At 37.3% G+C, this 13,146-nt stretch overlaps 1 protein-coding gene across 9 annotated transcripts in view; it reads left to right on the top strand.

The window, feature by feature from the left end:
* The window catches only part of PARN (poly(A)-specific ribonuclease), a 66,001-nt gene that overhangs the window by 36,291 nt on the left and 16,564 nt on the right, over positions 1-13,146 (top strand). For all 9 annotated transcript variants that reach the window (XR_014228139.1, XM_082311496.1, XM_082311497.1 and 6 more), the window contains one exon: positions 3,362-3,436. Coding sequence is in view for 8 of the 9 variants with exons in the window: in XM_082311496.1 (XP_082167622.1) it covers positions 3,362-3,436 (75 nt within the window). In the remaining variant the exon portion in view is untranslated. The remainder of the gene's footprint in view (positions 1-3,361; positions 3,437-13,146) is intronic.

Genomic DNA, 13,146 nt, shown 5'->3' with positions numbered 1-13,146 from the left:
ATAAGTTGGTCTAAAAATCATTCTTTATCCCATATATATTCTTGCCATCCGCAGCACTTGATGGCAGTTCCCTAACTGCAGTTAAGCATTATATGAAAAATTCTTCTGGTTTTAAAACTTCTTTATATTTTATTACATGTGCCTTAGTTGTTTTATAACGAAATAGTGAAACTCCTCTGTACATCTTTCATACAATTTCTGTTCTCATGTCTTCCCCATAGACATGTATAGGCATCTTTCTTATGATTCTTCTGTAAGAATTTTCTTTTGAAGGCTGAGTCCTCGCTTGCTGAGTCTCTTACGCAGAAGCCTTTCCATACATTTGGTCGTTGTGGTATAAAAACTGAAGGAAAATCTGTTTGACTGACATAATCCATCAGTATCATTTTGTTCTGTGGATTTTAATGTTGTTTGCATGTTTGTGTTTATAGAGAGAGAATTTTCAAATTTATTTATAGGAAAAAAAATGTTACTTTGCGCCTTCGTCTCAGAAGCAACAGATCAGATTTTCATCTACTCCTGTTTGGGTGAAGATCTTTTATTTCACTTGATAATTCTTTACCTGACGTTTACCCTTTCTTTAGGAAGGGACATTGTTTGACAGTGCATGTAGTGGCAAATAGACAAGGGCTCGTATAGGCTAACGGTGGTGTTCTTCAGAGTATTGAAGACTTTTGATCTATTCTAGAAGTGTGGAGAGAGAAATCTTCTGGTTTGTTTCTTTAGAGCCGATATTCTATTGCATTGCTGTATATGGCTTATTTGGATTAGCCGTGCAGTAAGTTGGCATGCGGCTATGTTGATTGCTAAATATTGTACTTGAAGTGCAGATGCATTTGCTTTTCAGATCTTTATTGCCTTTTCACCGTACTTTTGAAATGCACAATATTTACCGAGTGCTTAGCAATACTGCTGAATGATCTAATTTATTAATCTTGTCTCTCTTGAATTCTTATTTCTTAATAATAATGAAATGTGACATAGTCTGAAAAAAAGTATCTTTTAAGCATGGAGAATTGCATAAGAGCATTTGTTGGCAGCTCTCTTCAGATTGCAGCGCAGTGTCCACTATTTAATGTTTGACTTGTTCTTAAAATTATATATTTAAAATGTATAAATCTGAGTATAAAGGCAGCATATGTTGGCAGGTATTGAAACCCTTACTTATCTAAAATACCAAAGTCATTTAGAATACAGCAGCCTTTCTGCAGCAACGAGTAAGTATCTGATACTGAAATGATGTGCCATCAATAGGTTGGATTTTTATTTATTTATTTTTAATTGCTACTTAGTGAAAACATGGGCACTGAAGTCCATTTGTGTAGCAGCTGAACTCCTTCAGGAGACTTTAGTCCATCACTGGTCCTCTTTGATATTTTACTCTAAGGACACAATTGCAAGATGTTCAGGAGAACTTTTCTTTCTGTTCTTTTTTTTTTTTCTTTTTTTTTTGTTGTTGTTGTTGTCTGTTCTGGGTAGATATGGAATTAATTAACTCTATGTATAGGAAAGGGACAGAATCTGGACAGCACTTCCATGTTGAAGAATTACAAAGAGTATGGTCTCAGATGTCTGAAATGATTGTTTAGAAAATGTTATCATTAGTAATGCAAAAAAAGGAGGACTCAATAGTCAGAAATTCAGAGCAATAACTTGTCAATGCGCTTGGAACAGTGTTAAATTGTGCAGTAATTTCTAACATTTAAAGGAAGCTTGGTGTCGGGGTCCTACCAAATGCGCTAAATTTTGAGTTGCAATCATAAATCAACTTGGTCTTTTCCTGTGTTGTGAAACGTTCAGGGTCCTGCCAAGAGCATGCAGCAAAGACCCTTACCCACAGGCAGCAAAGATCTGTGTTCTTCAAAGACTGAATTATTAGCAATTGAATTTATTTGCCCTACAAAGTGTTTAGAGAAATTCTAATGTTTGACTTCTCGGTGTACGCTCATCTTAATAGCAGCCTTAGCCCTTTAGTACAGAGAAATGTCAGAAACCATACTGAATTAATTATGGTTTTGGCAACGATCAAAATGATTATAACTTAAAGTCCTAAATAGCTGGCTACTCAAATGTATAGCATGCAAACTAAATCTAACTAGGCTTTTATTTTTTATAATTAGAAAATCTGTTTATTATCTGGCTGGATTTCAGAAGAGACTTCTATAACCTTGTAACCTGTAGGCTAAATTAGATTTAAATAGATTAAGCATCTGAAAATAAAATGCATTTTAAGCCATTTTGCATCATTGTTTTTAACCTTGTAATGTCTGAAGGTTAAATGGTGGTGTAACATGATATGTAACTTGATTTCCTGGTCTGCCTGGAAAAAATTGCACCAAGTTTCAATATCTGAATTGTACAAACAGTAGAGCACTTAGATGAGGAGATGTAAATGGATTTCGGACTATAATAAGACCTTGTGTCTGGAACGGGAATCCTTTCCTCCACTTTTGCTTGATGATGACCTCTTTCAGCGCTAATGTGACACTTTAAGCCGTTCACGTAGAAAATGGACTAACTGCCTGATGAATGGAGGAACTTATTTCCAGTCACTGTTCCATTGTCACAGCTTCCAAATGAGGTCCCTGATTTTGTGCATTTGTCCTCATATTTACTCAAATTAAGGTTTCGTTGCAGATCCCAGGAAATGGTGTAGAGTGTGATCCAAAAAAACCAGAGTTTGAAGATTTAGAGTGTTGCAATAACTGGAGTTCGTCACTTGTGTGAACAATCTTCCCCGTCTGCCCCCCCCCCCGCTCTACTGGAATTTCTTATCTTGGGTGTCTGTACTGGTAAAGGAACAGTGAGTGGTAATTGGAGCTTGTCCATGCTGTGTCTTTAGCAAATGCTGCAGTTCTGAAGGATGGATAGGTTTTAAAACCCAAAGGGCTGTTCTTTATTTTGGTACAGAGCTGAAATTTCCCAGAAAAAATTGCAAAATTGTTGTCGAATTATATAGAACACATGAAGGGAGGATGAAAAAAACCCCCTAGGATTACTGGAATTGTTACAAGATTAAAAAAAAAAAAAAAGCTATGAAGAAGCAGAAGAATACTTGGGGAGTGAAAAAGGTGTTAGATGTTTCTCTTTTTCCTCTTGGCCCTTCCTCTAGTGGGTCTGAGGGTATACAGGATGCATACGCAGCCCTAACAGTCACTGCTTTCCGAACAGTTCCAGGGTCGTGTACAACTGTGTACGCGCTACGCACCTTTACAGTGGACAAAAGGTGCGTAGCGAATGCACTTCAAAGGTGAAGTGACTCTTAGTTGACTATCTTCTTTTATGTTATGGCACATCAGATAAAATCTGTGACTAAGCCTAAGATAAAAATAGTCATAATCATTTCTTTTGCCTTTTCTAGGTAACATTCAGGTTTCGTGGATTGATGATACATCAGCATTTGTGTCATTGAGCCAGCCAGAACAAGTACAAATAGGTAAGTGCTTCTGAATTTACTTCAGTATTAAGAGTTGACTTCAGCTGGCTCCTGTAAAATGCTCTGAGCCAACAGGGTCCCTGATACTAACGGCAAAACTACTGACTTGGTTCAGATGCTGTAGGAGAAACTAAACTCCTATAGCACCAGCACATGTGTTGCAGCAAAGGCAAGAAGCCCAAACTGGACTTGGTTGAGAGAGTTTTGTGTTTCATTCCATGACCCTCTAAGTACCTGAACCTGCAGGTAGAGTAATGCTAGTTTCTTCACTTAATGCAGTATGTAGTGAGGTTATTTACTGTTACGTTGCACAAAGCAGAGCTATCAAAGACTTCTGTGGTCTTTGCCTTCCAATATCCTTTGGACTGATGTACATGTTTGGTTTGGTTTACATTTGCAAGTAGCAAGTGCAGTGGAAAGCCTTTTGGTGTCTTATAGGACACATGCAAAATAACACTCTCCTGATAGTCTGGGCTGCTAATGTGTCTACAGTTTGGGTGATGATAATAATATGCAATCTCTCCAGACCTTAATTTTGTAATTTCCTTTTGAACTTTTGAGATTAGCTTTGAAAAAAGTTCATGGAAGTATACATTTAACGTTTTTCTTTAAAGTTAATTGGTTTGGCGTTTGGGGTTTTTTTATATATTGCTTCTTGGTTTAGATTTTAGGAGAGGGATTAGTTTAAAGAAAAAAATCTGTGCATGACTACATAAACATTCTTAGTGAACCCACGTTCCTAATTCACATAATTAGGACGGATAGCAATACTTTACAATTGTACAAGGTACTCTAGAAAGAACCATTTCCAGTATAAGAAGCTGACTGAAAGCATAGAGCAAAATATTATCTAGGTATTGTAAGAAAAATATGGAATAAGTAACACTCTTGAGAAACCATCAAGAATTAAGTAAAAAACATAGGAAGAGACTAGCATCTCTGAGTTTACTGAAAATATTGCTCCCAGTTATGAGGAAAACCAATCTTTTTGGGGTGTGCATTTTTTGGGTTGGTTTTTTGTTTGGGTTTGTTTTTGTGGGTTTTGTTGTTGTCTTGGGTGGGATTTTTTTGGTTTGGTTGGTTTGGGGTTTTCTTAAAAGATTTTTGGTATATTGTAGTTGGATCCACAAGCTCTTAGTGGTTTCTGTAGTTGTTTTGGGCATGTATTTGAGGACTGACCCATAAACTTACTGCTGAGAACAATGACTGGAAGTGGACCATTATAAATGATTATTTGAGATACGTTATGCTAATGTCATCCCTATTTACTCCAATGCTGTGGAGCCAGTAAGAACAGCAGTATACATAGCACTTTTGATTAAGTGGCTGAAATTTTGTTGCACTTAAGAGCTATCCTGCCAGAATTCCTACAATTAAGTTCTAAAAAGAAAAAAAACAAAACAAACAAACAAAAAAAAAAATTAGAAAACCCTACTGAGTTGACCACCATCTATGTTATGAAGCTCCAATAAAGAAGCTTTCAGGTTCTGGATCCATAATCAGTGCATCTCTAATTCCTTATTAGCATCCTGTGAGTGTTTCAGACTCCCTTATACATACATATCTCTGCAGAGGATTTTGAGTGTTTACCAGCAGCCTCTGTACAGCAAATGCTCCATAGCAGCAAGAGCCATTGTTTCTTCATCTATATATAGATATAAGGACTATATAACTTCTAGTGAGAAGTTCCAGATAAAGAATTACATCAGAATAAATGTGGCCCTATTTTAGCTAGCTCTGCAACTTAGGAAAGCATTGCTAGAACTTCGTGCATGTGTCATCTTAGTTTCTTACCTCCGAAGCATTCATGATTTGTCAACCCTATGTATTATAGTTAGCGGTGACACCAGCACACTGCCAAAGCTCTGAGGGAAATGCTGTTCATGCAGCAACGAGTACATTACAAGATTGGAGGGAATAAGCCTTCATCTAAATTATCTTAAGTAAAACTGTACTCTGAGCTGTGCAATCACAAATGATATGTTTGTAAAGTAGCAACTTACCTGAAGGGTCTGAAGCTTTTTATTTCAGACCTGATGAGTCTTATTCAGAGTTTGGTCTCCATGTGTGAGGTATAGGCTGAGAAAAAATTGAATAAAGGGTTGGAACTGTTCCACCTTTTTGTCTTTCCAAGAGGATTTGTCTTTGTAGTGAAATGCAACAAAGTTGTGTTTTCTGCTTTTTTAGTTCATATGCCCTGATGTACAGAGTATCTATAGGTCATTGTAAGTTTATATATCTGAGCCTTTTTTCCCTCCTCTTTTCAAGCTGATTGCTTGTTTCTCTGAGTGGGACTTGCAAGACTATTTGTTTTCAATAAAAAGCATGTGTTTTATGCCATTTCATAAGCTGAAAGCCTTCGTAGATGCTGGTACGGTAACTTCCCCACCACTATCACCTCAGTCACTTACCTATTGTCTGAATGCTTGGCATACATATTCACCACCACTACTTTTTTTTATTTTTTATTTTTTGTTACAGCAACTACATATTGTGGGAAGAACTGAATGTCTGCAGAATATTTAAACTGAGTCTTTCTGGCACTGCTCTCTGTGCGTGTCTTTTTTTTATGCTTTGACAAACAGGGAGGCTTGTTCTGTGGCCTGTGTACTAGGAAAAAAGTTATTTGTTTGAAAGCTCAGGTGATTATAGTCTTCCACAGATTTTTATGAAATCAGGTTAGTAAAATCTCATCTACTGAAAGCAGTCAGCCTACCAAGCTGATAAACTATAGCAACCTCAATTACCAAAAAGCTGTGCAATTTTTACTGTAAAGTCGCTTAAACCTCTTGGTTTTTTTTTTTTTCCCTGTAATAAATACTTCATAAAATCAATTCAGTTATTCTATTTCCTGATGTTAAATTCTTTAATGAACTGCTTTGGCAATAAAAGTCACTATTTGTACTTGTGATTTAGTGAGCTGTGTTTAAGTGAAGAACCTAGGAAAATCTAATTATGTGGCCTGTTTTTTAACCTGTTTATATAAATATGTCTGCATCTTCTGGACTATATAAAAAGGCTTGGAGAACTGTCAAACAATATGATACAATGCAAGATATTGCTGCAGACATACGCTTATGCTTACCTCTTAAAGATGTTTCTGGCTTTGAGCTGGTATTAGTATGTGTAGTTAACAAAGCGCATATGTGCAACAAAAATATTTATGGAAAATAAATGGATTGAGAACATGAAGGGTGTGTGGAAGTTTCCCTGTATTGATGAGGCGGTCAGATTTGCATCATACCTGAGTCTAAGCACTGTAAAAATATCCAGACTTATTTTGCATGCTTTTAATGAGGGAACGGTGTGGGGAAAAGCTATGAAAATAGGATCGGTTTTGTAATAATCTGGATGGAGTGTTAACTGATTCTAGGTCTACCAAATTTTTTTTAAAGTCGGTTCAGATCCGGGAGGTGTCTTTATTTTTCAGTTGCAGCAGCGATTCGAATACTGAATATTTGGTTGAACTAATGTAAAGTTACAGAATTGAACAGCAGATCATTTAAAGACTGATCTGCAGTCATCCCGTGATGTACATACTCAGGGTAACTGGTTGATGAATCTGGCTTGTTTCTTGAAAACTTTTCTCCAATGCCTTTTTATTTTGTTCAGCCTTGTAGGTGTTAAAACAGAATTTGAAGCATGTGATTTGTCCGCATTACTGGTTTTGTGTAACTGTATCTAAGGGTTGTATCGAAATTGCGACGGTCTTGTGTCCTAAATACATGGGGTTTTTTCCGTGCTGCTTTGAAAACTTTGAAGAGTTTTGCTTTTCAAGATTAATTTTTACCTGATTTTAAAAAAAGGGGGGGAGGGAGGTTGGAGGAGAGGATTTTTTTTTTCTTCAAGTTGTCTTTCACATTTCAGATAATTAATTATTAATTTTCATGCTCACGCTTAACCTTTACATTCAACAAATGACAGATGTCTTAAAATGTGACACTTCGTATAAGCTGCTCTATGCTGTTTCTGTTGCTTCTAACTCTCCTGGCTTCAGGTATTTTAAATGGACTAAAAACTTGTTCATCTACACCCTGGGAATATGTTGGATTTCTCATGTTAATATGCATAGTAATCCATTTTGAATATGTAGGTAATAAAATGTATCTGTTCAGCCCCCAGTGCTCTTTTAAACAGTGTTCCTGAGCCATGCGATATCATGGATGGTAACCAGTAATACCTAGTCACAAACTGATTGATAAAACATTGGCCCATATGCTTTTCTGCTTAAAAAGTATAAAGCTGACTTAAACTAATGAGTAGCTCTTCAAATTTCACACGGTAATCAGTAGTGTGTATGTGGCCAGGAAGAGTGCACAGTCTAATTTTTTAATTGTTAAAGTGTTACCCTGAAGGACCTCTGAATCTTTGCATAGTATAAAAAGACTCGTTCCTTCTTCCACTTATTTCCCTCTGAAAAAATAAGTAGGGGAAAGGGCAGTATTTTTATAGGCAATTTTGGAGCTGCTCCTAAGTTTCAAAAGCAGAAACCTCAGGAAACAAGAAGCAAATCCCTTAACCTTCTCGTTTTGCCGCTTATAACAATGGCCAAGAGTCTTCACTTTATTTGGTTATTCATGCGACTCGCATGTTGGCAGACTCTCTAATTTAGTATGAGTAAAAAAGGCTTGTTCTTGTATAAAATTGTATTTCTCTTTAGAATTAGAACGTGAAGTTCAGCTTGAAGTGGAAGCTGCGTCAAGACAAACGTTAGTTAACTGTTTCGTGATCACCACGGAGTTAGGTGCCTGGTGTGCCTATGTAGGCAAGTTGTACCTGCATGGTTAGTGGGGGAAGGTTGTTCTTGTGTCCTCTGTGTCAGTTATCGCGGTTGAACCGCTATGTTGTTGCGTTAAAGCCAATAACGAGCTTGTGAAAGCGGTGCTTTAGATGGCTCTAACTTACCACTTTTTGCAATATGCTCTGCTGTAAACTGATTTCCAAGTTACAAGCACCTGAAAACAACAATGGACAATAAACACAGTATTTTCTGTTGAGGTTTGCTGTTCAAGGCAGGTGATTAATAAGAATTTGTTAAAGGGTTGATATTCCTTTAGTTGGGCATCTGGGAGACAGAACTTACTGTTGCCAAATTGTACTTCATGTGGTCTCAGCATTTCGGTCAAACATGGGGCGCGTGCTTTTTAACTGTGTGACAAAAGATAAAGCAGCGTGCGCTCTTCTAGTTGATAAATACAAGACACTTCAGAATGAACTTTTGGTGTACAACTTCTGGCTCTTGGGACTTGCAGCTTGCTAGATAAGCTTGCTTTTGGATGCTGTTCAGCTTCGTATATTTATAAAGCTGGCTTTTCATCTGGAAAGGTTAGTATGAAATAAGTACTATTTCAATGCTTCTTGACTTACAGGGGTCTAGACTTCATACAAATAGTCTGGAAATAGCGGGGAAGATGGGAGAGACTTCAGTTTGTCTTAACTTTAAAGTAAACCAAATATTTTATTTTAATAAATTGATGTAACCTGAAGTATTTCAGTGTTTCAGCCATTTCAGTATCTCAACCATTCTGGGCGGTTAACTAGTTTGTGAGTCCTCAGTTGATGCTTTGTATCAATGATAAGCTCTTGTTATTCATAATTTCCTTGACTTTTGTTGCCAGCCAGCTTTCAGTGACTATCTAGGTCGCTGGTCTAAAAAGAACCCAGATGCACTCTTAAAGGGAGCTTTCTTTAGATGTCTTTGTACTTGTGGAGCCTTTATAGGCCATCTAAAAGGTGCTCTTTAAAATTGCTGATACTTGAGAGTGGGTTAATTTCTAAAACGTGGAAAAAGTCTTACGTTAGGTTTTTAAAATGCTTGGAAGTAAAATTGGGTTTCTGTTCTGAGACACTTGACATAGTTCTATGTTAATGGAAATAATGGACAAGCTTATCAGTGGCACTTCAAAAATATACCTGGTTTATTTTGCCTTGGCAGCTAATGCTCACTCTTAGTTCTCTTTACCTCAGGCTTAGGTGCAGTTTAGTAACGTCTGTGTTCTGATTACGAGTAACTTCTACAATATTTTAAGACTTAAGAGTAATTTTAACTTGAGAATCTTCCTGAGAATTTTTTTTTTCTGTTTTAAAATGCAATAGATACACTTAACCTGAAATTTTAAATACATGTGAAAAGCAACTGCTTGTCATAAATGGCAAGCATTGAAATAATGTTAAGTCGTTCCATGTGTTAGTGCCCTGATACATGAGCTCATATAGAATTTACTGTGTGCAAGATATCTTCTTCCTCCAGGCATTGAGTAGACCAATGTATTTAGACAGCAGGGGAGCAATGGACTAAAGCAGGTGCAGCAGCTGAAATTGTGATGGCCTGTCAATTATTCTTGTTTAAATCATTAATCTTTCTGAACTTGTGAGTTTCTCAGGCAGGGCTGGACTTTATGGTTTATTAGTGTTTTATAAGGTTGACTATAGAACCTTCTACTTAGCATGAATGCTTACCACCACAATTGAAAAATAGACACATGTTATTTTGAGACTCTGCATATCAGTCTCTTTTCACTGGATTTGGGAGAAAGGCAGGTAGTATCTACTGTATTACCCAGATTCTTTGAAAAAATTATATTTCCCATGACTGTGTTCTCACCAATAAGATAATGTGAAATTCATATCGGATACGTACTCCAGGCAGGAAGCCTCCTTAATGTAGACCAAGGAAGCTGGAGTCATACTACGGTCTGTCTAATCTCAGCCATTCCTGTTGTTTTACTTTTTATTCAAATTATATGCAGTCTCAAACAGTTTCTCTTCTCTTCTCCCCCCCATCAAATTTTGGAGTCTTAAGATCTGCAAGGTTTTGATGTTTTAGGAAAGCTTGGTTTAAATTTTGCATCAGTGGCTTGGTATTTCTCATGTTAATTTTTGAGTGGCTTGAATTCTTGTGCTGCATCAAAATGGCATTTAAGATGAGAAACTAATAGCTGTAATAATTGTAATAATATAATCACCTTGTAGATGTGTGCTTTTACATTATTTTCAAACAAGTTGGATTTTTTTAAAAACATGTTACCTCGAAACGGCATATAGTTTTTCAAAAGATCGTAATGATTTGTTATACGTGCCTGTATACTACGTAGGGACTTGAATGAAACAGTTTCAGTAGGAAGACCCGAGCAGTTAGCCTGTAGGTTTTGCACCCCTCATGGGTAATAATGCTTATCAAAATGGAAAAGTTAAAGATTTACTTTTATTTGGGGTGCCCTTTTTAGATGGGGACAGTATCAACGCACTTGTTTGATGCAATAGCGAGTGTGTTAGTTCTGGCAATGGGGTGCAGTCATTCCTGTAGCAGACTGTATCTGATGGGTGGACTCGTTATCCGGATAGCTCTTTTTGAAGCACCCGACACGTGGAGCATTAACAGGCGCTTCGGTTGAAAACGCCTGTGCTAATCTTGAACAGTCTTCTGGACAGCACTGCCGTGAGGGGTTCTCCAAGCTCAGCTCGCTGGTTCTTGTTCGGAAGCTCTTCACAAGCGTCAGAAACGTCATCAGATTTTGCAGGCGTGTGCTTCCTGCGCCTGCTCAGCCTTAGCCAAAACGTTTAATTTGCTGATATTAGAATAGAGCTAATGGTTTGTGCCAGTCCTAATCCTCCGTGGTTACATCAAGGGGATGGCTCTTTCCCCGCTCCAACAGTGGGCTCTCGCTGCTTTTCTTTTGCTGGTTCTGTGTCCAGAAAAAATAATAAAGGAAAATTCCTGCTGGTTCAGTGAGGTGAACCGGCTCATCAGCAGGTCAACAAACACCAGAAACACTGTGAAGGAGGGCACGGGACCAGGCGGCTTGGAGCAGGGGCTACGGAGCAAGGAATGGGATTCTCCCATTTGGTCACAAGCTGTTAGATGAAGTGAGCTGCCTAGCCAGACCGTGGGTTCCGTTTCTTTCCGAAAAGTCTTTCTCTTTCCAAAAAGAGAGATCTGAGCTCTCTGTGTTTTGAGTGATAATAGACATTGAGACCTTCTATCTGATTAGAAAGGAAGTGTTCTGTACATTTTACACTTTTAATTTGTAGATTAACAGATCTGAACACTTTACGAGTACTCCTGGAAATTAAAATTGCCCAGTGTTGATTTAAAAGCATTTCTGTACTAGTAAATGCAGAAAATGAGATGATGTGTTGTTCAGGAGTCTTGACTATAACAAGAAAACGAATTGCTGGTTGATATATTCTAGTCATGGTTTTACAGTGGGACCTGTGGTACAAATCATAATATAGATGGCTATTTTACACCTTTCAGCATTAGCGATGCAGAATTAAGAAGACCGATTACAGCCTTGCCTTCAGGTACCTGCAGCCGTATTTTTTCCTCATCAGTGAAACAAAACAAAACAAAACAAAACCCCTGTGCCCTGTAAGTTTGAATATAGTAGTTTTTTTCTTAATATAATATCGGAAGTCTTTTGACTGCCTTTTAATTTGATTTGGATTTTCTGAAATGGGTTAATACACTTCATAGCTTTTGTTTCAATTACTGAGGTATTTAAACGGGGTGCAAATGTTAAGTAGCTTGAATTCTTTCAGTAATTAAAAAACTGCATCTTTAAGAAAGTTAAAATCCTTTATAACAATCTGCATACACGTGCGTAGTGTGAAATGTCTCAGTGGCCGATACTATCATCTGTGGTCTTTGTCGAGAGAAATTTTTTGAGTTAAAAACATTGTCAGGGATCCTTCCTCTTTCTCTGCTTTGTAGCTTTGTACTTGGCATTTTTTCTGTCTTCTGTAAAACCATTTTCTTTCAGATCACCTGTTCATTTTCCCATTTTCTCCAAAATGGAGAGTCAGAGACTTATTTCGGTTTGCTCTCCGACTAACTTGCCATCCTCCTTTGCAAGATGAACAGCTGCTTTGTCACCACATTGATCCTGCTCTGGATTCAGATGTCAAAAGAGATGACAATCTTTGTGAAACAGTCTTTTTTAAAAGTCTATTTTAGAATCCATATCAGCACCTTCTGCTATCTTAGGCTAATACAGGAGAGGAAAACAGAAAGAGACGGTCAGCACCGTGTGCAAATGGAAGTTTTCAGCTTTGATATAGCCTGCAGATAGTTGCTATTATCAAATATAATTCAGAGACTATGGATCCTTCAAATTGTTAAATTACTTTTCTCTATCGTACTCTAGTACACAGATTCCGGGGAGCAAAGAAATACATCTTCACCAACCTGAATTTGTGTTTCTGTGCAGTCAGTATGCAGCTTGTGAAATTAGGTATGGAGTTAACCAACAAAGTTGATATATTTTGTAACTTGGAAGAATGTTGGCCTAGCATAGTGATTTGTCCTTGAACGCTTTGTACTTAATTCTGTACCTGTGTCTCAGAACAAAAGTGGTTTTTACAAAGTTAAGATTTTCTTCATGGGTGCCAAAGAATAATGTAGTATTTTACCTCCGTTGTTTTGTTTTGTTTTGCTTGCCTAAACAAAAAGTTTTAGACATCTGAATTTCTAAGCATGTGAAAATGATCAGTCAAGTATTGTTTGCTTTATTTCAGTAAATGCAATGCAGATGACTTCAGAGAGTTATATTTTCTTAGAGCAGTTTGAACAGGAGGTCTGTGTTGGTGAAATTGATAAAAACTCAAGTTCTCTAACAAAATGTTGAGACTTGGCACTTCTTACAGTACCTTCCAGCCTGTTTAACGTTGGGGCAACTGAGGAGGAGCAATGCATACACAGAAGTTTGATA

This window comes from Platalea leucorodia, assembly GCF_965183815.1.
Source record: "Platalea leucorodia genome assembly, chromosome: 5".
Classification (NCBI taxonomy): Eukaryota; Metazoa; Chordata; class Aves; order Pelecaniformes; family Threskiornithidae; genus Platalea; species Platalea leucorodia.
The sequence above is the reverse complement of the archived record's forward strand: the minus strand, read 5'-3'. Positions and strand labels throughout refer to the sequence as shown.